Source organism: Calonectris borealis, chromosome 8 (genome assembly GCF_964195595.1).
Source record: "Calonectris borealis chromosome 8, bCalBor7.hap1.2, whole genome shotgun sequence".
Classification (NCBI taxonomy): Eukaryota; Metazoa; Chordata; class Aves; order Procellariiformes; family Procellariidae; genus Calonectris; species Calonectris borealis.
This window is the reverse complement of record NC_134319.1, coordinates 34,428,517-34,455,250: the sequence shown is the minus strand read 5'-3', so window position 1 is coordinate 34,455,250 and position 26,734 is coordinate 34,428,517. Positions and strand designations below refer to the sequence as shown.

Sequence of the window (26,734 nt, the reverse complement as noted above, 5' to 3'; positions counted from 1 at the left end):
ATAGCTGAATTTGGGTGGTGCTATGGCATAATCTATAAGAACTTAAGGTACATGAAACAATAATAAGGTATTGCCTATTATAGGTATAGGTATATTAGTAAGTAGGTATGGTGTGTTATATTTCTGTAGGCGCTGTCTTATGCCCAGGAGGCACTCTGTTTTACACTAAGTGGCATGCAGTCAGAGCCCTTTCTTACTTTTGCTGTCTAAATTCCTGCCATTTCCCTGTGGTGCTGTTGGTGCATCATGGGACTGCTGATAGCAGTAAAGGAGGAGCACATCCCTGCAAAAGGAGTGTTTCACGTGTTCATAGAGCCCTTTGTCAAGCGTGACAGCTGGAGGAAGCAGTGTTGCTCTGACTTTAGTATCAACTGTATGTCTAAAACCCACTCGAGCAGCCGTAATGCGTGAGGTTGAATGTCGTGAAACACTGGCACTCCAAGCACAGTGAAAATACAAAGTTGAACAGTGGTTTTGCACCCTGTGTTGGCTCAGCCAGCGGCTGGGTGCATCAGGGCAATGATCCTTGAATGAGGACGATGCTGCGCTGTTACTGAAGCAAGGAAAAGAGCTGGGTTCAAATACACGTCACTTAGCAAAAACTGTTCAAGCCCCACTGGAGAGGAAAGAGCACTACAAACTTCGTTTGTGAGACTTTACTGAAACTGTTGAGCAAGCTGGTAATCCGTCACCCAGATTAAATGAGAAATGTACAGAATCTTAGGATGCATTTTGTCTGCTTTTTTATAGGGTTACTATGTCTCTCTGTGATTTGCAGGATATCCACTGCACTTCAAAGCTTTCAAGAGACTGCGGACAACCCGTATGTGCTGTACAGTGGGGACAGATAAAAAGCCTTGATGAAAGGGTTATGTACCGTTCTGTGTAGCACATGCGCAATAGTATTGCCTCTGTCATCATAAATTGGCAGCTGTGCATCTGTAACTGTGGGCCAGTACAAACATACCTGGGCAAGATCTATGAACAGAAAACAAACATGTCCAGAAATAAAGCCCTCCTTCCCTCTTCTGAATCATGAGGATGACTAATGACTGAACCAAATGTGGGACTGAGGTATTAGTTCAAAAGCAATATGCTTTACATAGAGAAATTCAAGAATCTAGCATATATCCCCAGCACTGATAGATGCCTCCATAGGAAATGTGTTCAAAGACCTGAGATCACAAAGAAATAGAAATAGGGCAGGTCCCATGATGAACTGCCTCCCTCTGCTTGCATAGTTTGCCTTGTTGGCCAACAGCAAGAGGAAAGTGCAGGAGAAAGAGAGGTCTTGCAGCTTTCTCAGATCAGAGATACAGTGTCCATAAATAAAAAATTGGGAGAGGAAAGCCTAGACTCTCAAACCAGATGTGTGCCTGTAACTCTGTGTATTTATTGCCAGTTTGGTGCATCTGAGTGGGATGGGCAAGAAAGAAGTTGTAGTTCAAATCTAGGCAGAGGAGGTGCAAAGCCTGACAGAGTGGGTGATTCTGAAGGAAGCTTCTGAAATGGGTGCCAGTGAACGAAACCAGGAGTCTGTCTCACACCGTTTCGTTCTTTCTGTATCGAAGAAGCCAGACTTTGATGCTTCTTCTGTACAAAGTTGGGTGACGCTATCAAGAGAACCACAGAACCAGAAAATAATGTAGTTAAAAGGGGATCTCTGGAGGTTATCTGGCCCAATCCCCCACTCAAAGCAGAGCCAACTTTAGGGGCTTTGTGCAGTTGAGTTCTGAAGATATCCAAGGTTGGAGATTGCATGACTTGTTCCCATGACTGTGCTCATGGTGAAAAATCTTCCTTAATACCTGATTACTATTTCCCTTATTGCTACTTGTAGCTGTCACCTTCTTCCTTTCCTTGTGCATTTCCAAGAAAAGTCTGGCTCTGTCTGCCCAACATCCTCCATTATGTAGTTGTAGACAGCAATAAGGTCTCCCCTGAGCCTTGTCTTCTTAAGGCTGAGCAAACCCAGTTCCCTCCACCTCTCCTCATCTGTCATGTGCCCTGACCATCTTGGTGGCCTCTGCTGGACTCACTCCAGTGTGTCAGTATCTGTCTTGTACTGGGGAGCCCAAAACTGGACACTGCTCCAGATGCGGTCTGACAAGTGCTGAATAGAAGGGAACGTTCTCCTCTCTCGACCTGCTGTTGCCCTTTGCTGGGAGGGCACCCTGCAGAATTTCTTGTCCACCAGCATGTCCAAGTCCTTTTCTGCAAAACTGCTTTCCAGCCAGTTGTCGCCAGCCTGTACTGGTGCACAGGATTGTTCCATCCCAGATGTTGAACTATGCATTTGCTTTTGCTGAACTTCATTAGGTTTTTGTCCACCCATTTCTTCAGCCCATCTAGGTCCCTCTGAATAGCAGCCTTGCCTGCCAGCGTATTGACCACTCCCCCAAATTGGTATCATCTGTATTCCCAGTCTGATGTCTTTTCTTTCTAATTGGAACCATCTGCAAGACCGAATTGCCAGTTAGATGCTGGGATCAGAGAGGGTGATGCATCTCTTCTACAACCACTGAACTGTGTTTCAAAGTGAAAACATTCTTGAGGGAGAAAAGTACTCAGTGTCAATTTAGAAAAATACAGCAATTATAGACCAACAATACACTTACAGAAATAATAAAAAAATGGGGCAATGATACCTTTTCCTCAGTTTTTCCTACATTTCGGTACAAACGCTTAATGTGTAGAAGTCCCTTTGACATTTTTCTTCTCCCTGCCTTTCTGCTGTGGTGCACCTTTGTCGCAGAATAACTTCTTAGGTTATATATTTCATATCTTTTTTGTTCAAGAATCTGAAGGTGTTGGGAGGAGACTTTAACATATATGAATTCTCCAATGTGAAAGTTTTACTGATTTTAGACCAGTATAGTTGTCTTTTACTGACAAAAGTAATTGCTTGAAAAGTTTTTCACAGCTATTTATTTTATCCCTTTTGCCTCAGGATTAGGTTGGAGCTAGTGAATCTTTTGGATCATGTTACACATTTTTGAAAAAAGATCAGATAGAGTAGAATTATTTGATTCACAGGTTACCCACATTTCTGGGTTCCATTTCTGTCCCATATTCTGGTTTTCCTGGGATCTCCTTCATTTCTTGTTTGAATTGTGAAGTTGGTGCTTACCCAAAAAAGTGCTGGATATCCACCTTGGTACAGTCATATCTTTCTTTTTGGGGCCAGTTATCTTCCTATCAGAAGCATCCTTTGTCTGATGGCTCTTTAGAACAATTTCTCCTCAATGATACCTCCTCTGGAAGGGTGTGAGTGTCCCAGAACAAGGTCAGTTTGGGGAAGCAGCAGTCAGCAAACCAACTTTTCAAATGTTTTTGATCCGGTTGCTCAGTTGATATAAATCATTTTAGCTCCATTGATTTTCACATGGCAATTTCATAATAGCAAGCAGTAAATTTTAACGGGCATCTTAGTTCAGCATCTTAGTTCATCTGTTGTCAATTGTTGCATGGTCTCTCGAAGTCTTTCAGTGAAAAATGCTTCAGATGAAATGCATGGAGCTTCCCTCAGGCATACCTAATATGTTAAATCCAGTTCTCCTGGCAGCCTGGGATAGATAGCCGTTGTGTAATTGAGGTTGCCTGTGTTTGCACATCATTCTGTGATGCGAGTGCTCAGTTTTCAGATGAAGAATAGTATGCAAACATGTCATTTTAATCTTCTGACCATATAGGTCCTGAGTAACCTTGTGATGGAGGAACTCCTACCTAACCTTCAGACGATGATCCTGCCTAAAATGAAAGGAAAGAGGAATGATAGGAAGCGGGCGTGGTTTGGTGTAAGTACCGATATTTGCAGAGTGGTTGTTTCTCATAGCAGTTGTCTGTGTGTGCTGATTCTGATCTATGCTTCTTAATTTAATTTGGGTTTAGATCGTAGAAGAAACTTACAGCTTAGTCCAGCAGCAGGTGTCAGAAGGATTAAGTACCTTGAAAGAAGAATGCAGAGATTTTGCAAAAACTCTTGAAGGAACCATTCGCTCAGACATGGATCAGATTCTGAACTCCAAGAACTTCTTAGCTGGAAAAATCAAAGGTTGGTGGAGGAACAGCTGTGTTTTGGAGCAATTTTTTAATGTTTCCCATTGTGTTGCTCAAGTTACCAGATGTCATTGTTTTGAAATCTTCACGTGTTTTGAAAAATACAACTGGAGATGGTAATTTTCAGAAAAGAAATGCTTTGAGCCTCTGCTGCTTTTGATGGGAACTGATACCTGTGGCTGCGGTGGCTGTGAAAACACCAGGTCTTCTCAGGTTGGAGCTAGAGCTGACAGGTTTTGAGTATCCTGGTTAGAGTTGCTCATTCTGCGTTCATTTTCATTGGGACAGCCTTACATAATGAAGATATACGTTACATGAGCATAATTAAAAGTGTAGTGGTTTTGACCTGATATCTACGAATTCTCCACAAAAACAGGTTCTGGTTATGTGACAAATTCATCGGCTACCAAAGAATACTTAATCCAAAGGGCTTCTTAGGTGGTTTTAAACTAACATGCAGTAATTATAATTTTGCTACGAATATAAAAATGAGTCTAAAAAGCAGGCAAAACATTAGTCGATGTTGCTGAAGCTATCAAATAAATAAACAGCTGATAATTTAGGAGCTGTTTTGATAAAACTCAGGATGTTCTGTTGATATTCTCATATACCAGAGTAGGATGCTTTCAGTGAACTGTAGAGTACCAAGTTCGGATAACTCTTTATAGAGTGACTGTGGCCATGCGCTGTGCAAACCTCCCGGTGTGTGTCAATACGGACAGCTGCCCTTTCCTCTGCTCTCACAGTGCCCCCAAGCTGCGAGCGTTTGGTTAGGTGGGGCATGGGAAAAGATGCTTCGTTGTCACTCATAAATCTATAAACTCTCCTTTCATCACCCTCATCATCTTTGTGGAGGCGTGACCCCAGGCAAAAGTATGGAGTCGTTTAATTCATTGTAAAGTAGATCAGTTCAGATTACTTTTTTCACTATATGTCTTAGTAGCCTAAATGCAACTGTTGTATTGTCTGGCACTCCAGCCACTGTTTCTGAGCCTGCCCAGAAGTGCTGCACAGAAAATATCCAGCCATTTCTCGCGTCCATATTGGAGGAGCTCATGGGTCCGGTGAGTTCTGGATTCACCGAAGTCCGCTCACTTTTTGATAAAGAAGTTAATGAAATCATCCAGGACTTCCAGAAGACAAATGATATCACGAAGCTAAAGGAGGTAAGACAAAAATATATCTGGAGCCTTTTACATTAGCACAAGGACAAGCAGTATTTGCTTTCCCAGGTGGTAGTATGTTAGCGCTTGGTTTTGTCATTTAGAAAGTCTTGCGGTATTTGTGCAACTAGAGTGTAGGTATCAGAATTTGTTTTAGGGCCACTGTTACCTTTTCTATTAAAAATTCGCCTCTGGTTGCTTTCTCTCGAAATCTGTTCTTCCTCCACTGGAACACAGAATGTGGATCAGCTTATGAACCTACCATTCAACTCTCTGAAAATGGAGCCCTGCTATCTGAAAGTGAACCTCCTCCAGGAGCTCCTTCAAGACCTCAAGAGTCGCTTCAAGGTCTATCACATCGATTTTGTGATTCAGAGAACACAAAACTTCATGCAAGAGGTACTGTAAGATCCAGTTTTTCCTCCTGGGAGAACAGGTTAGGTTTGTCCCTCTAATCTGCTTCAAAGTAATCTTGATAAAAAGCTGCGCAAGAGTCCCAGAGTATATCTCAATCAAAGTACAGGTAACAAAACCTAAGAAAATCACAGCTAGAAGCTGTTTCACATTTATATTTGTGAGGTTGCATGCACATGAGTCTTTCAGTAAGGCACAACAATTTTGGATGGATCATCTCTTTCCCTGAACCTTGACATCCTGAATTCTCAGTGTCTCAGCACCTGAGAAAGTTGTGCTTGTACCAACAGGGTGGCTAAAATCTACCTGATTTCCATTCTCAAGGGTTGATTTTTTGGGAAGGATCTTAAATATATTTTAGCAAAATGGAACGTCTCCTCCTTGGTAGTTTGTTTTCTCATGGATATAAAGTAAGGCAATTAATGTTAGAAACTGGCAGTTACTTGGACACAGATGACGTCTCAGGATGTAGCTGCATGTAGGTGCTTTAACCAACTTCACTTCTCATGGGAATGGTTGAAGTGACTACATCATTTCAGATGAAAAATGAACTCCACCTCTTTTTCCCCTCTAGTGTGTATTGGTATAGGCTATAATTTTGCTTTGCTTTTATTTCTTTTGGATGCCTGGCCAGAAGTCTATTAGGAGCTGGCCAGCAGACTTCTTTTGATTGCCAGATCACAAGGCAGATTTGGCCTTGCAGCTCTATGTCGAATCCTGTGATTTTAGTCCGTAGCTGAGAAACTAAATAATCTAGTAGGTAATCTTGTGAAATGGAGCTGGTCCAGTTCTGTGGAGTGGGAGTTATGAATATGGAAAGCGAGTCTCTAGCACAGTGCTGGGATAGGGTTTTGCTAAAAGCAGGTCTTCTAAGTATAGCCAAAGAAGTATTCAGAAATAAAATTCTGATTTCATGTCTGGGTCTTTCAGGGGGGACCATTCCAAAATGCTGCCAAATAAAATGTCTTTCAGTAAGTGAAGACCATGAGTCAAGACAAAGAAATAGACAAAAAATATATCCCATACAAACCAAGTGTTTTTTTTTCTGAACATGAGTCAAAATTCACAATAAATAAGTTAAATTAAAGCACAAGTTGTTCTAAAAATGCTGTTATTGCCTCTCTCTCTTTAAAAGGCTGGTATCTAAAAATGCTGTTATTGCTTCTCTCTCCTTAAAAGGCTGGTATTTTTGTCATGAAAATAGTAAGTAGTTTCACTTTGTGTCCATGGACATTTATTTTGTTAACGAGTAAGGTCAGACATGTATATGCTCCTGTAGTCTTAACGTAAAAGAAGCATTTGGCTTAACTCTAACTTGGGTGGAGGCTGGAGCAGGATTCCTTGGCTTGGGAGCTTGGCATCCTCTAGTGGCCAGTTTTAGGAAATTTGGGAGCACAATGCTCAACTGGCATAAATAAAGCAGCTTTAGTGACTTCATGAGAACTATGCCAATTTATGATTTGCTTCAAATAAAAATTGAAATAAAAAGCGAGTAGTTGATGCTTTTAATTAGCTTCAGACTCTACACTGATCCTGTCGTTTTCTTGTATCCAAGGTCTTGCAGTGCATGAGCCTTTACTGTACAGCCTTCTGATGCACACACAAATTGAGTAAACCTCCATCTTCTCCATTTCCATTTGTAAATACAGTCTGTATAGGTCAAACCTACATTATCTGCAAAGTCAATTATAAAAATCAGCCTTCAACATTTGTCACTGCATATTTTCATTCGTGAAAATATTACCAGCCAAGGAGGAATTAAAAGCATGTCTTATCCATAAGTATGTACATATTCATTTACAAACGACAAGAAGTCATCTGTAAGATATGGCTGTCTATGTATATCGATTGGGATGGTCCTATGTGATGCAAAGGAAGATCTGGCGGTATGAACAGCTTCCCTGTGGATGTCCCTGTACTTCTCCAGTAAGAATATAGTAGAATTTGAATGGAGACGCTTAGCTAAAAAAGGCAAAACCTCATTAAGTAGACATAATAACTGCTTGCAGAACTATTTTTCTGAAATATCTTTTCAGAGTAGGGCATTTAATATTTTTAATGAATCTCTGGATAACTGGAAAATATGACAAATGCCAGCCTAACATAATTCTGTGAGAAATTATTGCACTCTGTGCGATTTTTGGTGATAATTATTTGTATTATAAGGAAAGCTACTGATTAATTATTTTTTTAAAAAATTATCTGCAGTATTAATGATTAAGACCATTAGAATCTGGCAGGAGTCAATGGGAGTCTTCTTATTAGGGATAGTGAGTTTTGTCTATGGCCTTTATATATACATGATCGATTCTACCTTTTGTTTTCGTCACCATCAGTTTGGATGGTGTCATGAGATTAAATCTATACAAGAAAGCTATGATAGCATAATAATGATACCAAGGGTTAATTTTCTTTATTTATTGCAACATCTCTGTGCATGTTAGCCTTCAGAGAACTGAAATACAGCAGAAAATTTTTGGACAATATAAATGAAGCTACTCTGAGTAAGTTTGCTGATATAACTGTTTAGTTACATTAGCAGACTACTCATTTAAAGTACTTGAAATATTTATTGATTTTAGGCCCATTATTCTTTCTCCGTTTCACCTTCTCAAAAGTAAGATTTATGTTAACGGTTACATTTATCGTGCTTCTTTACATATGTAGGAATTTTATGTTACTGGTCTTTAACAGATTTTTTAATTATTATTTTTAGCTGATGGAAAATGCAGTTTATACTTTCGAACAGTTGTTCTCTCCAAGTCGCCAGGCAGACTCCGCGAAAGTTGCAACAACCATTGAAAAAGTCAAGCTGAGAGTACTGAAGGTAAATGTGATCTTGCAGCATTTGCACAGGAAGACATTAGGTTCTACCTTTTTGGAAACTGAGAATATATTTTATGTGAATTTATCTCAGTAGTTGAAAGAAGGTATCTCTTACCACCCAGCTGGAATTACTGATTTGGTGGCACTTAGCAAACCTGTGCATTTTAGGGGATAAAACATAGTCCTGGGAGACACTTGTAATAGTATTTACATGTATAGTCCTTTTAACTGCAGTTAAATCAGCTGGAGATGATGCAGTAGATCTGGGTAAATAATTTTTTACTAGCTTTATAATTAACCTGCCCCTACAATTCGTTACTCTTGGAAGAGGCAGTGCTGAAATACCTGGAGAGGGCTGTTTCTACCCTAGGTAGAAAAAAATGAAGGGAAAGAGATCCCAGAAAACCAGATTTTAGGGTATTTTTGTGGAAGCTGGAATAACCTGCATGGGAATTTGAATCCCTGAGTGCGCCCATGATGTGGCATCCTTTGGGATTCACCTGTCATCAGTTACAGGTTAACAGGAACCAGTTCCTCCTATGAGTGATTAATAACCCCAAACACGTTTGAGCTTGTTTCTCTTTTTGTCTGTTTTGACAGCAATATGATTATGACAGCAGCACTATCCGGAAGAAGATATTTCAGGAAGCACTGGTACAGATTACTTTGCCCACAATGCAAAAGACACTGGCTTCAACGTGCAAACCGGTAGGTTTCTGTGATTAGAAAGAAACAATAAAAGGCAGGGAGGGATTAACACCTTGGCAGTAAATCCTCAACTCTGTAAAGCTGCTTTCTCTCGGGGAGTCGTGCAGATTGGCTGCCTGCTTGGCCAAATGACGCTTTGATTTGCCAGTTTGTGGGTTGGGTAGCTGTGGAGCATAGGGAAGATTTCAGGAAACGGGGAAACTGTATATACAGCTTTCTTTCTCAAGATACTTGCAGACCTTTGCCCATCCCCATTTCATTTCTTCCCTAGAGATTGAAGTCCCCTCAAACTGGACTCCTCTTGACAGCTACGATTGTAGATTATGAGCTTGTTCTTGTGTTCAGCACCCTGCTGCAGGCTGAAATTCAGTCCGTGGGAGAGGGCACTTTCCTCTTCAGCAGCACCCCGAGGCACGGCTGTGACCATACACAGCCTCTGCTGACGACCTCCTTCAAAGCCAAATGCCTGCTTGGGCAGCAGGAGCAGCGAGCAGACAGGCCGTGCACTTGCTTTCAGTGATTTTAAACGGAAGTAATTGCGTCAACAATCAGGAAACATGTACAGAGGCAATCTCTGTTGCCCTTAATCATACGGGTAGGTTAGTACTCAGCAAATGCGGCTACCAGAGTTTTGTGGAGGTGTTGTCAGTGTGGCTACATCAGGGGCCACTTGGAATGCTGTTCACCTTGGCTCGAGATAAATAGTCTGCACCATTCTTGAAGCCCATGCATATCCTCTTGCATTTTCACTGTACCTGCTGAAAGATGACTGCCCTAAGCCATCCCCGCCTCTCTGCCCTTTTGTTTCCCTTGATGTTCATCAGTTCCCGGAGGCTGTAAGCTCTCACCCACGGTGTGCTGCTCTTGCTGATGCTCTCCAGCTTGTTTCAGTTTCAAAACCAAGTTTAAACCCAAGTGTTTTGCCAAGTTATGCTTGTGAGTCTTTAAGTATGGATTATGAAAACTTGCAACTTTCAAAAATATATTTAAAATCACTCTCTTCTGTATGTCACTCTGCTTTCTTTACTATCCCCTCTTGTAGAGTGTCAGCAGTGCCTTCAAGACATGGTGTCTATGCACAGGGGCAAGCATTTCATCACCTTGAACATATGTAGAGAGGGTGGAGTCCCACATCACGTCTCTGTCATACAGGACGGAGGAAGCAGTGGTGGTGCAAACTTCCCTCAAGCCCTTTCTGTTTCATTTCCCACAAGCCTTTTGCGTTTGTGCCTCTGCAGAAATGAGCAGCCAGCTCTAGAAGCAAATGTGTGGCACAACTGACAGGCCCAGTCAAGTCTTGACCTTCTACTTGAAAACCTCCAGGTGTTCGTATGTAGGCGCCTCTTCTAGAAGTGGGCACAGGTCACTTAATTTACTGAGCTTCTTAGTGATAATGACTCAATTGTTGTCTAGGCAGCCTATTGCATATAAATCAGGAAGCTAAAAATTTTACACACCTATTAGAAAAACAAAACCAAACCCTGGATTTCCCATGCTCGCTGTGGGTTTGCCTCCTTGGACAAACAGTGAGTGAGGCATTTCCTCACCAGCTATTTACTTCAGAATTGTTTATTATGGTGCAGATGGCAATGATCTGTAGTGCTTTTAAATGTAATTGTAGTTCAAGAATACTGTTTGATAAGTGCATAATAAATTATGAACATAGATAGTTCATTTAGTCATAGTTCAAATAGTTCACCTCAAGAGCCAGCAAGGAGCATTGCAAGACCTGCTGGATGGCATCTCCAAGGTGCTCTGTTGAAGTAGGACTCTCAGAATCTCTCATTTTTTATGTATCTGTTCCTTTCTTTGTGTCTGCACAGGAGCTGCAGAAATACGAGCAGTTCATTTTTGCTGATTACACTAGTGTGATCCAAGTAGAGAACGTGTATGAAGAGATTTTATATCAGACACTGCTTGAAGAAACCCTGAAAGGTGAGGACATTCTTGAGGTGACAGTAATAATATTTCAGCTGTTGGCCGGTGAGCTCTTGCTTCAGAGCTTCCCAGAGTCCTAACTGGCTTTTTCAGACCCAGGTCCCACTTTCCCGAAGGCTGGTGGATGCTACAGTGTTTTCATTTATCTCACTAAAGATGTGTGGCAAGCCCTAAAATCTGAATTATGGGGCAACTTTACTAAACCTGGGGAACTCAAAGTGATAGCTTGGCACAAGCCTATTTCTAACAAAATGTAATTATGCCAACTTTAGTTTATCTTGATTCCCTGGGCCAAGGAGTGACATTATGCTGTTGTTGGCAAAGACTTGGTGATACCTAATGGCAGGAAAAATGAATTTCCCCAAATGAAATGTACGGCTGGATGCAGTTTCCAGTACATCACTGATGCCAGTGCAGTACTCCCTGCGAATTTCTCTGCTTTTGTGTCAGAAAACAAAACTATTCTTGATGGCATATATAGATACATAAAATACTTGATCTCGCTGGATCTGTCTGTCTGTCTATACCCTAGATAAAAGACAAGCTTCTGTATTGCACAGTAAGTTTTAATAGCTCCTCTTTGGCACTCCTGTTCAAAAATGTCAGTATAATAATTAATGTAATGAGCACACTTTTATTTATATGTTCAGTGTAAGTACTTCTGCATTGAAACATTATCTTTGTGCATTGCGAGTCCTCTGGTGGTTTTCTATTACAGCAATGCTTAGGTCAATATTGAAGTTCCATTATTCAGAACAGATAAAATCCTCCCCCCCACCAAAGAAACATAAACTAAAAAAGCAAGTTAAAAATGAAAATTACTGTTGTCTGTAATATCTAAATGTATGACATTAGAAACTCGGGAAAACAGTGTACCTTTTTCAAGGTACCTCTGTCAGTCTTTCCAAAACAGTTTGATCTTTCTGTTTTATTTAGTGATAAAAGAAGCTGCCATTATGAAGAAGCACAACCTCTTTGAAGATAACCTGAACTTGCCCTCTGAAAGCGTGTCCAGCTTAACGGACCTGAAGACCCCTTCAGGATCAGCACAAACCACTCCTGCGAAGAAGCCTTCCACCGCCCGAGCCGAGACATCGGACACTGAAACTCAAAGTGACGAAACGCTCATTGTGACGGAAAAAATTTCTTGGGAGAAGGATGCCGATGATAGGAAGTCATCAGACAAAGAGGCAGTCACTTCTGTTAATACGGCTAGTGATCAGGCAAGAAAAAGCGAAGAACTGGTCATTACAGACATCGGTGAAAAACAGGAATCCCTTCCAGCTACCCTTACAAAACAAGAAATTACAGAGGAAAAAAGCGCTTTGAAGAATGAAGACACGGTGAAAGCCCAGTGTGTAGTGAACAGTGAGAAGGAGCTTAAGACACAACAAGAAGCTGTGGAGGAAGAAGTAGCTCTTGGGACTGAAACTACAGTGAAAGATTTTGGAGCCAGCCCTAAAAAAGAACTTAAGGTACATGAAGGAGCAATGGAGGAAAAGGTAACTTCTGAGAGTCAACTAGCAACAGATGCTGCGTTTGTCGGTGGCACTGAAAAAGAAAGCAAAGCACGGGAAGAAGTTGCTGAGATAAAGCTGACTTCCCCACATGATAATGTAGCAGAAGCAGAGATTTTAGGGAATGCTGAGAAGAAAACCAAGGTAGAAAAAGAAATTACAGAAGAATTATGTCAGAGTGAAAATGCGGTAGGAACAGGGTTTGAAGAGGATAGTAAAACAGAAAGCAATGACCAAGGAGCGAGTACTGAGACAAGGGTTATTTCCCAGGATGAAAATACAGGGAAAGGAGGGTTTGGGGATAATCCTGAAAAAGAAAGCAAGTCAGAAGAAGAGAGTTGTAAATCCCCTGATGATGTGAATGAGATAAGGAGTTTGCTGATGGTAACAGTTGAGATACCAGCAGGTACTCCAGCTGAGAACATAAAAGAGATTTGTGAAGGTGAGATATTAAAGTTGCAGGAGCACAATAAAGGGAACGACGAGTTGAGCAAAATGGCTGCGGCAGAAATTCAAGTGAGCCAGACGATGATGAATAAAGATGCCGCAGAATGCATGGAATTCAAGGAGGACCCACCATCTTCATCTAGTTCGGGAACAGATGGTACGAATTCAGTGAATGTGTCCAAGGGAGCCTGCAGTATGGCACAAGCAGAATGGCTGGTGGAAAGCTCAGATACGCCTCAGGAGGCAAAGGCAGAGGTGGATATCAAGCAAAGCGTTTGGTATGCAGGTGTAGGAAGCTGCGAAAGGGATACATTGCAGCCAGAGGAACACACTGAAAATGTGTCTGAAGGCAAAATATTAGATGGGGAGGAAGGAGGAGCAGGGAATAGCCATGCCATCCTGGCGGAGGTAGGGACTGAGAGCTTTTTTCATAATCCCGCTGAAAATGCAGACATAATGCAAGTGCCCATTTTGGATACAGAAAACCCAAGAACAGGACTGCTAGACGTGCCAGTTTCTTCGCTGCCAGAGCAGGGCGAGGTTAGCGCCGGAGAGGTCACAGGAGATACAGAGGCTGGTGAGGGTGAAGGGAAGCCGGATGATGAATCATCTTCACACACGGAAATAAAAAGCACGGAAGTAAAAGATATTTTCACAGAAGAAAACAGAGAAGATAGTTATGCACAACAAAACTCTGAAGAGTAAGAAGCATTTTTCAGCCCAGCCCTGCAGGATTTATTTACTCCAGTAATCCCTGTTTAATTGTGAATACTTACTTGGGTTGGGGCTAAAGGAAATGGGCTTTGTTGTGGTGTTACCAGCTCTTGCAGTTTTAGCACGGATCCCTTCCTGAGTGACAGGTGATAGGTTTCTTTTTGGTTAAAGCCCTCACTGTTTAAAACCAGGTTACTGGGGAACCTCATCTTTCACTTAAAATTTGCTACCTTTTATGGTTGTAGAAAAAGTCTGAAAATGTGACCACTGAATGCTTCAAAAGCAACTATAAAGTTATTTTAACAACTTAACTGTTCTTAGGTGTTTTAGCAGGGGAGTAGCTCATGATTTTTAAATGCATGGATTTGACAAGTACTGCTATGATTCTTAGGTGGTTGGTACATACATTGCTATTCGAGGATGCTTTTAGTATTTGCATGCAGTATACGGGAAATAAATAAAACTTCTAGTAGTTAAACAACCAAATAGTTCATTTAGTAGGTTGCTCAAAAGCCACACTCTATGCAAACTCTGCAAACTGATTACTTAACTATTTTAAAGTTTTGACAGATATTAAAGACAAGCAAGTGTTCTGATTTTTTTTTTCTCTTATTGCTATATTTAAAATGGGGAAAATATGGGAGCAGGTTTCTCAGTCCCACTCTGCACTTCTGGGTTATATAGCCTTCCAGAGCACTTTATGGCTATTTTATTTTGTTTTATTTTATGGAAGAGAAAGATGAGAATGTTTACAATAACTATAACCGTTAGGCAGCATCTTTCTGTTTTACTTCCCACCATAAAATATATTCATTTACGGCTATCTAATACAGAACATTAAAAGTCCTGCCATTCCCATTCTTACTGACTTAAGTTAGAATTACCCAGTTCTGTAGGCCTTTTTAAGTGTGTAAAGTGTATCATAAATTGCAATCATTGTGAAATATCATAGTTGTTGCATATGATTTCTAATACAGACGTTAACTGAAGCAAAAAGCAGCCAGAGATTGTGCTTAGATGTTGGAGGGCAGAATCACATTTCAAAAGCAGGTATTAAAATGGGACCTATTGCTTTCATAGCCAGTGTATTATCATCCATATGAAATCATGATCTATGTACAAAGTTGCTTATGTGCATTGAAGACTGTGCACAGAAAAGCTTGGAAATGAAAAATAGTATTTTAATAAATTAGGCTTTAGAGATCAAGACATCACTTTAGAGGTCAGTTTAAGGCACCTTAAAATTTGGCCTAGTGTTTCAGACTGTTTCTGAATAAATATAATACAGTACAGGACAGCAAAGATTAATAATAAATACAATAAGGACTGCAGGATTTACACCATAAAGACATGGGAAGAAATAACAAAGTCCCAAGAGCATAATACTTGTTGGCATTTAACTTCAACAAATTGTGCAAAGTCTATTATTTAATGCTATCAAAATATGCTAGAATACTAACAGAGAATTGACACTAGAGTAACAGGCAAATGTTACTGCGTAAGTAAGGAACGTTGTTGAGTAACTGGACCAACTGCAATGTCACTATTGTAAAATAAATGCAACTCCTATTTATTCCAGAAGCCATACTGCGGTATAGAAACCTTGTCACAGATGTTTTCCTTGCAAAATACTTTGACTTGTTTCCTCCTTATATTTCATGCAAAAATACTAATTTGTAAACACACAAACTACTCTCAGCCAATTTTTTTACAAATCATTAGTTATTTCTAATTGGTACTGAACATTAGGTGACTTCAAATTTATAAGGTGTGCTTTACAGTTAAATAGCAGCAGTCTCTTTTAGACTTGCTAAAATTAGGGGACATGATGTTTTTTAATATAGTGTTTTGTATGAAAGAGGACTAGCAAAACAGCAATGGTTACTGTCTGAGAAAAAGGCTGTATCTCCCAGAAAAGCTGGAGAAAAAGTTTATGACTGATACAAATTAGATATATCTGTACAGAAAGTATTTAACATAAACATTCCCATCATAGTTATTTTGGAGTTGTTTCTATGGGAGGCTTAAATCTGGGTAATGTTTTCCTGTAATATTAAAGAATTGAGTTGTTGAATACAGATGCTCAACGTATTTGTTTTTCATAAGTAGGATGGGAAAGAACGGGGAAGATTTAGCCTGTGCATTGCCCTGTTCTGCCATTTAAATTGAAGTTCCTCATGGCTAGGGGCATGACTTTTTGCCTTTGTGGACGTTTTCTGTACATTCAGGTGTTTGCAAATGGATAGAGAGTAGCATTTTTCTTGTCTTTAATCAGACTTGGGTAGAGGTAACAGCAATTTAGGGATCAGCGATCTGCAAGGTTACATTGGACCACTGATCAAAAATAGTAATAATCCACTGAGTCAGTAATTTTTGTCGCTTTCTTGGAATTTCCTACACTTACCTGGAATGAATTATTTCTCTTGTAAACTAGGAACAATAATAAATCACCTTTCACGCCTGGAGGGTTGAGGGTTAGGAGCGCCACGGTGCCTTGCGGGGAGCAGGCCGGGGGACATTACCGCTGTTTTATTTCACGGGGTTGCCAGTTTTAAAGGACAGGATATGAAACACGTTGTATCTTGCTTATAACTTTGTAAAAACGCTTGTTAATGAAAATAAAAGAAGCTCTTCCCTTCCATCGCTGGGAGGTTGGTTTTGTGTGTGTGTGTGATAATTTAATTTGGGAGTTTTGTATTAAAAAAATGCACTTCAAGCGGCTGCCGGGAGGGCGAGTGAAGAAGACACTTGCCTTGCGCTCTCCCCGGCCGGGGGCTGCCTTTCCGCCGGCGGTAGCCGTGCCGCCGGCCGCGGCTGGCCGTTGCCGCTCCCCTCAGGGACCGCGAACTACAGCTCCCGGCGGGCAGCTGCCCGCCCCCTCCCGCCGAGGCCGGGGCGCGCGCCCTGGTGCATGCCGGGAGTTGTAGTCCGGCGCCACCGCGCCTGCGCGCCGCCCTCCCCCCGCCCTTCCCGCCCCTCCTTTTGTCCACGTCGCCCTCTCGCCCCGGCGTGCTGCCGCCGTCACGTGGCCCGCGCGCTCTCCCGCCTCGCGGCGCTCCTGCCCCGTTTCTATTGGCCCGGCGGGGCGGCGCGTGCGGGGGGACCCGGAAGTGGCGGAGCGAGGCGGTTTCCTTGGCTACGCCACAGGAAAGCGGAGGGCCGGTCCCTTCCGCCTGCGCTGGGAGCCGCGGCCGCCGCGCCGCGAGGGGCGGGCAGCGGGCGGGATGGGCCGAAGCCGGGCCTAGCGGCAGCGGGCAGGCGGCCGCGGCCATGAGCGGAGCTGCGGGCTGCCAGGGGGGCGGCGGCGGCGGTGGTGACCGGGGGCCCCGCTGGAGGAGGCCGTGGAAGCTCCTGGCCCTTGGCCTGCTCTCCGCCTCCTCCGTGCTGGCGGCCGCCCCGGGCGCCGGGGCCATGAGCAAGGAGGAGAAGCGCCAGTTGGGGTGAGCGCCGCCGTGGCGGGCCGGGACGGGCGCGGGGGGGCGGAAAATGACGGCGGCGGCAGGTCGCCCGGGGGGCCGCCGGAGCCCTGTGCGGCCGGGGCGGAGGCCGGCGGGGCCCGGGCCGTGCCCACAGCCCGCGGTGGCTTTGCGGTGCACCGGCGTCCCCTCGCCGTGCTGGGGCAGGGGGATCTGCGCTATCCCTGGGGGTTGGGTTGGGCTGACGGGTGCGGGTGTGCCCCTCGCCCGGGAACGTCTCTCCTGTCCCTCCCTTCCCCTCCTGAGGACCCCACGAGATGCGTGGCATCGCTCTCCCGTCAGTGTTTGAGGTGTGTATGCCAGAGCCGGGCTGGTGTTGCGGGTCAGGTCGCCACGGCTGTTTGGGGCAGGCAGCCCCTCATTGCCTCTGCTGGTGTGGGGTCAAACCCTTCTGCCATATGCTTGGGAGCTTCGGGCTTGAAGGTTGCAGCCAGTGGTTGTGTGTAATTACGGGTAAAAGTGATCAAAGGTAAATCTAAATTCATCATCAGTTGGTCTTCTTATGGCTATGCCTCTGGAACATGTGAGTGTTTGGGAGTCATAAAAAAGGTAAATGTTTACATGTGTTCTTGCCTAGTTCCTGCGTATAAGGTAAACGACTTTGGTCACCCATGCAAGAAGCTGATACCTTTTAGTATAGCTTTTAGTTCAAGGATAAAGATTACAGTATAGGAGGCAATGTATTGCACTGCATGGAGTAGGATTTTTTTAGACAAATATGTAATCAAGCATATCATGATCTTAATATATTACTGGGACAGTTTCATCATCATCCTCTTCCCATCTACTGGTCAGTCACACAGAGTAATGATGCAAAAAGTCTGCTGGAGAAACACTCTGGATATTCTCATGGTTACTAATCATTAGATATAAGCTGATATTTAACTCTAATGATGTTTACAGTTACTGGGGTTTTCCATCTTGGGTTCTGAGGGCACTTTGTGTGTATAATGTTTTGTGTGTTTTCTTCATGTGACGACATAAGGAGTTTAAATTTCATTCACCAATTGGTTTTAAAATTTTTGCATTCATAACTTGCACTCGCTGTATCATCTGATGCCCCTGGCATATGCAAGTAGTGTCTTACCACGGTTTGTATTTGGGGGCGCCAACCTGGGTCATTTCTGAATAACAGCAGGTAATCTGTCTATTTATTTAATGAAAAGATCATGTCAGTCGCAGAAATTCTTTCAGAAAATGCCTTGTAAGTGTAAGTTGCGTGTAGAGAAATAAAAGTTTTAAGAAGCTTTCTGCATGCTACATCAGTGAAGAGCGTTGTGTGCTTGGTGCATCTGGACATGGCACTTGTGTGCCAGACCCTGGGGTTTTGACTGCTGCAACGGATCCCAGAACTGCAGGCTGGATGTAGTCTGTGAAGTACTGGAAAAAAAGCATCATACTCTGCTCTTTTGGTGACTTAATGCATTTGATGAGTTAACACTACTTATTAAATTTCCAAGTCATTGAACTAAATCAGATATTTAGAATATAATTGTGATGTTCTTGTCTCTTTTACGTTCAGTCTTATCGGCAAAGATTGTGAATTATGTTGATTAGAAATTAGCATGCTCTTTTGCCTTCCAGGGCTCCTCAGTAAAACAGTTAGGAATGATTGGAAGTAGTGCTGTCTCTCAAAAAAACCAGTGCTTTTTTATATAGTAGCATTTCTCACCTTGACTGCTTTTCAAACATGTGAAATAAATGTACCTACAAGGGTTTTCTGCAGCAGTTGCTTGCCAAGACTCCTAATGCAAGGAAGAGGTGTACCTCATAACTTATGGCCCTTTTCTGAGTCACGGACAGGAATTTATGCTGTGTCAGTTGGTTTTAGTATTGGTGATTACAAGCAGAACATAATTCTATTTGCCATTTTTTGCTGAGCATGGAATGTGTCCCATCTCTAGCTTTAATGTGTTGGTGACATCTACAGCTGTTTAAGGGGAAGCACAGGAGGTTGAAAGAGATCCCTAAATACTTAATTTCATGTTAGGCCAAGCAATAGTCTTTCTTTTCTGCATTGAATGAAAGTAGCCGAATTAAGAAAAAATTATTATGCTGTATTTCATTTACTTGAGCAGAGCATGTTAGTAGAGGACCTGTTACTGATATTTAGATATTAAAGTGTAATACGTCTTGCTGTTCTAAGATGGTGTGTTAAAGGCCATTGTGAGGCAGACCACTAATGCTTTTTCTTTTTTCTTTTTTCTTTTTTAGAAACCAAGTGCTTGAAATGTTTGATCACGCATATAGCAATTATATGGTAAGTAAATACCTGTTTGTTTCATTTTTTCGGACTTGTTTTTGCTGTCCTGGGAGAGAAAACAACTTACAGTACATGACATTCTAGAGGAATAGCAGGGAGGTAGGGGTGAAAACAAAGTTAAAATAAATAAGAGCACCTGTATAGCCTTTAAAAAGAAATGAACAAATGTTACTTTCAGGAAGAGCAGTGTCAGGAGGGTTATGGTGGCTTTCAGAATGGTAGCTAGGAATCGCCTGCAGTAACTCTGTTAATTTGTGGCTCAAACCAGTTTATCTCACATCAAGCTATGAACAGTTTTCATCTTTGGTAAAGTATATCGTTTGAAATTCCAGACTCCTGAAAATACTAGGAAAAGGAAGTTCAAGAAGAGCTGTCTGTAATCATCAGATTCTGGAGAATCAAATTGATCTTAGTTATTTTGTAGGTAAAAATTATGTACAATATTTCTTCTGTGGTAAGATATGTTAGATGCAGTTTGGTAGCTCTTTTACAAACAAACACTTTGTAGAACAAAGTAGAACAAAAAGGGGATCTGGTGTCGTCTCTACGCATTATAGCCTCTTCTGAGTATGTGATTGTCATAAGACAGTGAGCCATGCTCACTGTGGTTTCTTTTAATATGACTTGTGATTTTCTGTGCAGGTGTCTTCATGTTCTGGATATGTGAGCCATTCTGCACTCTCATCACCTTGAAATACGTTAGCTTAGTTTAGATATGTTTAAGAATAAAGAATCACTTAGAGTGGACTGACTTTCCTCAAGTAATACTTACTTTCAAATATACTACAAGTAGTACGGTTCTAGGAGAAACTGTAAATGTGAATAAGATAAATATAAAAGATCCATTCTTACTGAGTTTATGTTAACAATCTTTTTGTACATTCTTTGTGGCTGTTGCAGAAACCCCTCTCTCTTAAGTTGCACCAGTTTCTGCAGGACAAACCACCGTCTCTTGACAGTATCTTGCCACATGTCCCAGTTTCTGTATTATGGTTTAACGCTTTAATATGTAGTACAAGCTTAAAAGCTTGTGAGTTACAAGTTTATACAGTACATGAGCATTATAGAATTAATGGATAGAAAGCCAAACGAGTATTTTCAAAGTGGGTGTAGTTTTTCTTTTTAACATTAGCTCTTGCTCTTGATGCCTTAGCAGCTTAACAAACATCAGGCTTTTTGGTGATAATTTGTAACTAGTTACTTAGGACCTGGTTCTATGAAAAACACTTGGCTTGGGTTTCCCATGGCATTCTGAAGTAAAAACTGTTATGCGTTTGGCAAGATTGGATAAAATGTTGTGTGCCGGTAGAAAGGATCTGTGCTCCTACTCTTCATTGTGTGATAAATTGGAAACTCGTAGGTGTCTTGCTACATCTGAAGCAAGAAAATTCTGGATGAAAGAGAAGAATGACTTCAGCTATCCTTGAAACTTTGAAGCCAAAAGGATATTTACTTGCCACGTAGCTGGAGTACTAAACAAACAGAGAAATATGACTTGTTTGTTTAAAGTTGAAGAAAAGATTAGGGTATCGGACTTGATTCTAACAGCAAGAGAATTAAGTATTTTTGCAGCTGCTTGTGAAACCGCCAGCTGAAAAGTTTTGATTTTCTGTTTCTATTAATAGGTGCTTTAGACTTGCATATTTAGAAGACTAAAAATTCATGTTTGTCTGCAAGGGGGAAACTCCCTTGTCTTTTTTCTCAGTTGTTAACAGGAGCTTTGAGTAAAAAGCTTCTGGTTTTTTTCAGTCCTTCAACAATATTTGTAATAATTGGGATTTTTTTCTTCTTGACTATCAGAAAGAATATGTGAAACTGTCAGTCACTTGAGACCGGTAGGTATTTCTTGGTTTACGAGTTGGGAAATCGCTTGACCCAGTAGTCTTTCCTGCTCTAGACAGAGAATAAGTGAAGTTTTATTTTTCAAAATGCTTCTAGCTCGTTATGATTTCATAAGACTGAAAGTCCATTTTCTCCAGAATTTTTATCACCTTTTTTCTCCATGTTTTAAGCCAGAGATCTTTGTTTTCACATTGCTTTTGTCATGTACTTCTGTAGTCTGTTTTTCCCAATACTTTGCACAGATATTCAGAAACATCTGAGCCGTATTAAAATGATCTAGATTCTGGCTTTTGTAGTTGAACTTGAGGAGAACAGTCGTGCAAAGACCAAAATACTTGGGAGGGTGGTAGACAGGGAAACAAACCATCAGTTTCAAAAGAAGTTGCTGTAAGAGCTGTTTATTTATAGAAGAGTGTTCCTTCTTTTCCTCTCTGTTTCACGTTTGAATATAGATTTTTTTTTTTTTTTGTACCATATATTTGGAAAGACTTTGAATGTGTTTACTTGCAGTTTCAGCACGGTAATTGCACTTTTTCATCCTGCCACATGTTAGTTCTCCACTAAAAGCAGAGTTGGAGAGCACAGTACAGCAGCCAGTTCCCTGATGAAATCAAAAGAGAGAAGCTCCATCCCAAATCACTTGTACTGGGCTTCTAATGGAGAAACAATTTCATGCATGTTTGTTGAAATTAGATATATTTAAAAATTCATCTTTCTTAATGTCAGTGGCCACTCTGAAAATTTTTCAGTAAATCTCTCCTATTGCACAATGATGAATTTCAAATTTGTGTCTATTTCATTTGATATCCCATTTTGGTGGTAGTTTAAACTGACAAAACTTGCATTGACGTGAGAGGGAATAGGAGCAGGCATTTTATTCGGTGTGTTTGACTTAGGCCATGGTGCCACTCCTGTTATTTCTGCCTGACTGATGAGAAATAATATTACAATACAGCTTGCTTTGCAGAGTGCTTTTTCTGGAAATATGAAAAGTAACCGTTGCTTTTCCAAAAAAATCTAGCAATGTCTCTTTCTCTAAAAAAAAATTGTTATATTTGTAAAAGGCTCAGTCCTGGTAGGCTTTTTTTGTGAATGCTATCTTTTGTTACGCCTTGTGTAGTGATTTACCAATTTATTATTTTACCTTCTAAATGAGTTCTCTTATCTGTCACTGATTGTGACCCTGAGACACTTAATGTTAATTTGGAAATGTTTCCAAAGTGAGTTTAAAGTCTAATTCCCACTAATTTCTCCATGAAATATCAGCCACTTGATAATGCCTGCATTAGTTTTAGGTTTTAAACTCATCTTTGAGATGATAACTTCGGCCTAAGAAACGTTATAGGAAGTGTCATATGCACCTTGTCGCAGAAAGCACACAATTAACTATTCAAGTTAATTGGTGGGGTTTTTTTTGGATGTGCCGTTAGTTGTTCCAGACCTCTCTGGAAGATTAGAGAGAGAGAAGGAGAAGGAGGTCCTGTTGCTCTGTTCACAGTTTAATCATTTCCAGCCACCCAGCTGGAGAGCAGCTTTGCAGAAAAGGACCTGGGGGTCCTGGTGGACACCAAGTTGACCATGAGCCAGCAATGTGCCCTTGCGGCAAAGGCAGCTGATGGTATCCTGGGCTGCATTAGGCAAAACATTGCCAGCAGGTCGAGGGAGGTGATCCTTCCCCTCTACTCAGCACTGGTGAGGCCACACCTGGGGTACTGTGTCCGGTTCTGGCCTCTCCAGTACAAGAGAGATACAGACAACGAAGGGCCACAAAGATGACAAAGAGACTGGAGTGTCTTTCCTACGGGGAAGGGCTGAGAGAGCTGGGGCTGTTCAGCCTGGAGAAGAGAAGGCTCAGGGGGATCTTATCAATGTAGATAAACACCTGAAGGAAGGCTGTAAAGAAGATGGAGCCAGGCTCTTCTCAGTGGTGCCCAATGACAAGACCAGAGGCAACGGGCACAAACTGGAACATGGGAGGTTCCCTCTGAACATCAGGAATCACTGAAGGTGACTGAGCACTGACACAGATTGCCCAGAGATGTTGTGGAGTCTCCTTCCTTCAAGATATTCAAAAGTTGTCTGGACACGGTACTGGGCAACTGGGTCTAGGTGGCCCTGCTCGAGTAGAGGGGTTGGACAAGATGACCTCCAGAGGTCCCTTCCCACCTCAAAGGTTCTGTGATTGTCATGCGGTTTTTCTGAAGTACAGCATAACTGGGCTTCCTTTTAACAGGCTCTGAGGATTTGCTGAAATGGCTGCAACTGTTATAACTTACTCCCTTGTTTTGTTTCCCTACAGGAGCATGCATATCCAGCTGATGAACTCATGCCTTTAACTTGTCGTGGACGAGTACGGGGTCAGGAACCAAGTCGAGGGGACGTGGATGATGCCTTGGGAAAGTTAGTGTTTGAAATGGTTACTGTCTCCTGTAAACATCTAGGAATCTAAGTACAATTTGCAACCCATAAAACTTGTTTCTTCAGTTGACATGGCGACAAACTTAAATTTGTTGAAAAAGATTCTGCGGATGCAGACAAATCCATAATTTGTCTCATAAGTTCTCTTATGGGGGCTGGGGGGAGGCTATTGGAAAGAAAGCTGTAATTGTGAATTTCTTGCAAGTTAGGCAGAAATATTTCTATTATTTCCTCCCATGATGTTAACTGATGTGAAATTGTACCTTAATCAGAAAAAGAGAATTGACTAGTGAATGAGATCCAAAGATAGTCATCTTGTTTTTTTTTAAATCATTCTGCAAGTGTTTTCCATAGGAAAGCCTTCCAAATGTGAGCTCACATTTATAGTATTAGTAAATTTGACTGCTAAATAGGGGTTATAAGGGTTAATTGTCAGCTGCACAGAACAGTAAACTGTTATCCATTATGCTGGCCTTAAGTGATATTTAAAATGCCTTTTTTTTTAAGTAGAAAGCTCTCTGAAAACACAATTAGTCAAATGATTATCATGTGTGTGATAGCCTGAGGCCTTTGCCAAAGTATAAAATGTTATTTCAGATGTGGAAATTTTTCATATTTTTCCTTTTAACATAGCTTGTAATACAAAGTACTGATCCTTTGGTCGACAAAATGCATTTAAGGACTGTTTTTCTCCATTTTAAATTGAATGATCAAAGACAAAGTTGAATTACTCTAAATATGTTTGTAATTGTTTTTTTCACAAGGAACGTTGTCTGTATGTGTGCTGTTTATGTTTATAGAGCAAATACTTAGTAACAAATAGCTGATGGGTTTTTTTTTTGTTGGTATCACTGCTCAGTGTCCCTGAGCAGAATAGTGTTAATCACAGCTGAAGTCCTTGTCTTAAATACTACTTCTAATTCACTCTCTGATGTCGAGCATGTCATTTTGGTTATTTTTTGTTATGTACTAAAGTTCCTTAGTCTAGAGATTCCTCTATAAGCCTGCTGCCTTGGAGGTATTGAGATATGACACATGAGAAAGAAGTGTCAAGAAAATGTGTATTTAATCCTGTTCATGCATTCTTTTTAACTACCTTTTTTTTACATAGTGACATACTATCATTTGAGTAAAAATACTTTTCAGCCCCTTAGATGCATTGAATAGTGCAAGTATTTATTTATTTATTTTCTGTATACATGCTTTCTTCCCTGTTCCTAATAATCAGCTGTATTATTATTTATCAGATTTCTTATATAATCCTTTTTCTTGCCAGTTGGCTCATCAGTCATGTTCTATACAAGCCTTTGCAATCATGAAATGGCAGGGTGAGACAGCTGGGTCAGTTGTTTCCCTGGAGGGCTAGGGAGTATACTTGCACACCAGCCCCCTCTGTAGCTGTGCAATGCATAATCTTTTGTATGGAAAAAGTTGGTATTTGTTATGCAGTTGTGCATAGCCACTAGTTAATCTCTCTCTCTTGTAGAACGACACTCACAGAATGCCCTTATATCTTTACAAATTAAAGAAAAATATAATATATGACCACTTAATCAGAATTTTAATTGCGCTCTATGTATAGTCACATTGCCTACGGAGTCTCAAACAGTGGGTACTTGCTTAAATTCTTGACACTTGTTCTTCAATAGGCAGTTGTTAACGGTTTCCAAAGTTTTCAATTTTAATACCATCTTATTCTGTAAATTCTATTCTATGCGTGGTGTGTGTTTCTTAACATAAGAGCAATTTTACTGGGTTAGGTTAAAGGTCCACTGAGCTTGATATGCATTAGAACTGGCCTAGAGAAGAATATATGAACAGGACAAGCTTTATTGTGATATTCCTGTTTCAAACAGTACGGATCTGACTTCTTGTTCTCTTTTTCCGGAGTAACTAGTTCTTTATTTTAAGCCTGCCGCTTGCTAGTGCTGGATGGCACCAGGTGAAACTTGCTGTGAGAAACAGTGAATAGCAGATTCTCATTCACTTTCTTCATGCCATGTGCAATTTAAAAGTCTTCATGTAATGACACTTAAGCTTTTGCAGGCTGAAGAGCGCTAGTCTGTTCACTTGTTCCCAGTACAGAAGCTGCTACGTACCTTCAGCCCCCTCTTACTGCCCTTTATTGTACCTTTTCCTGTTCCGTTATAGAATCATAGAATAGTGAATAGCAGCTAGTGGTCTGTGGCAATTTAGTTTCTTCCATGGTATTGGTTATTATTAAAAGTGGTTTAATTTTTACACATACAGGTTTATAGTAAATCTGTTTTAAATTTTGTTTCATAGATTTTCACTGACCTTGATTGATACCTTGGACACTCTTGTGGTAAGTTTAATCTATTGATAAACTTTGATAAAACAAAAAGATTGTCTTCTGATGCTCAGACTTAGTTTTAGATTTCTATTTTGTTAAATTATAGATAAAAAATACTGATTTTTCTCCACCTTTGATCTCTGGCTATCTATTTGAAGTGGCTGTTGCTTGTAAGAACTTCCAAGTGCTGCGATGGTGGTGTTTGGAATTTGTTGCAAAAAGAAAACTAGAACAGTTCCTTCACGTTTCATTGATGCTTTCTTATTTTGCTTTTCTTGGGCTCTAACTTAATAAAAAAGTATGTGAGTTTGCTTCCCATTCTAGTCTCAAGCAACATGCTGACTTATAGGTGAACACCTCTTAATACCTACTGAATTATTTTTGTTTTTAAAAAGATTTTGTTTTTTGTATGTACATGTTTCATGGATGAATTTGCGTGCACTTAAATATACGTTAAAAAAATGCAACCCTGGACATGTTTGCCATGAAATGTTGCCAAACTTTTTATGTTCCGTTTCTTATTAAATGGAAATAATTAATTTATTATTTAATAAGATCAATAAATCTTATTAAAAGATTGAAATATTTTTGACATTTTTTCATCATAAGATTGAGTTCGGAAATGAGGAATTTTT

At 41.0% G+C, this 26,734-nt stretch overlaps 2 protein-coding genes across 2 annotated transcripts in view; both read left to right on the top strand.

The window, feature by feature from the left end:
• The window catches only part of NIBAN1 (niban apoptosis regulator 1), a 69,949-nt gene extending 53,523 nt beyond the window's left edge, over positions 1 to 16,426 (top strand). The window contains exons 7-14 of the mRNA XM_075156961.1: positions 3,693 to 3,797; positions 3,892 to 4,054; positions 5,038 to 5,225; positions 5,460 to 5,621; positions 8,353 to 8,463; positions 9,063 to 9,170; positions 10,994 to 11,105; positions 12,045 to 16,426. Of these exons, the coding sequence (XP_075013062.1) occupies positions 3,693 to 3,797; positions 3,892 to 4,054; positions 5,038 to 5,225; positions 5,460 to 5,621; positions 8,353 to 8,463; positions 9,063 to 9,170; positions 10,994 to 11,105; positions 12,045 to 13,777 (2,682 nt within the window). The 3' untranslated portion in view covers positions 13,778 to 16,426. The remainder of the gene's footprint in view (positions 1 to 3,692; positions 3,798 to 3,891; positions 4,055 to 5,037; positions 5,226 to 5,459; positions 5,622 to 8,352; positions 8,464 to 9,062; positions 9,171 to 10,993; positions 11,106 to 12,044) is intronic.
• Positions 16,427 to 16,889: 463 nt separating this feature from the next.
• EDEM3 (ER degradation enhancing alpha-mannosidase like protein 3) overlaps positions 16,890 to 26,734 on the top strand; it is a 31,468-nt gene continuing 21,623 nt past the window's right edge. The window contains exons 1-4 of the mRNA XM_075156960.1: positions 16,890 to 17,226; positions 19,477 to 19,522; positions 23,667 to 23,767; positions 26,072 to 26,111. Coding sequence (XP_075013061.1) covers positions 17,057 to 17,226; positions 19,477 to 19,522; positions 23,667 to 23,767; positions 26,072 to 26,111 — 357 coding nt within the window. The 5' untranslated portion in view covers positions 16,890 to 17,056. The remainder of the gene's footprint in view (positions 17,227 to 19,476; positions 19,523 to 23,666; positions 23,768 to 26,071; positions 26,112 to 26,734) is intronic.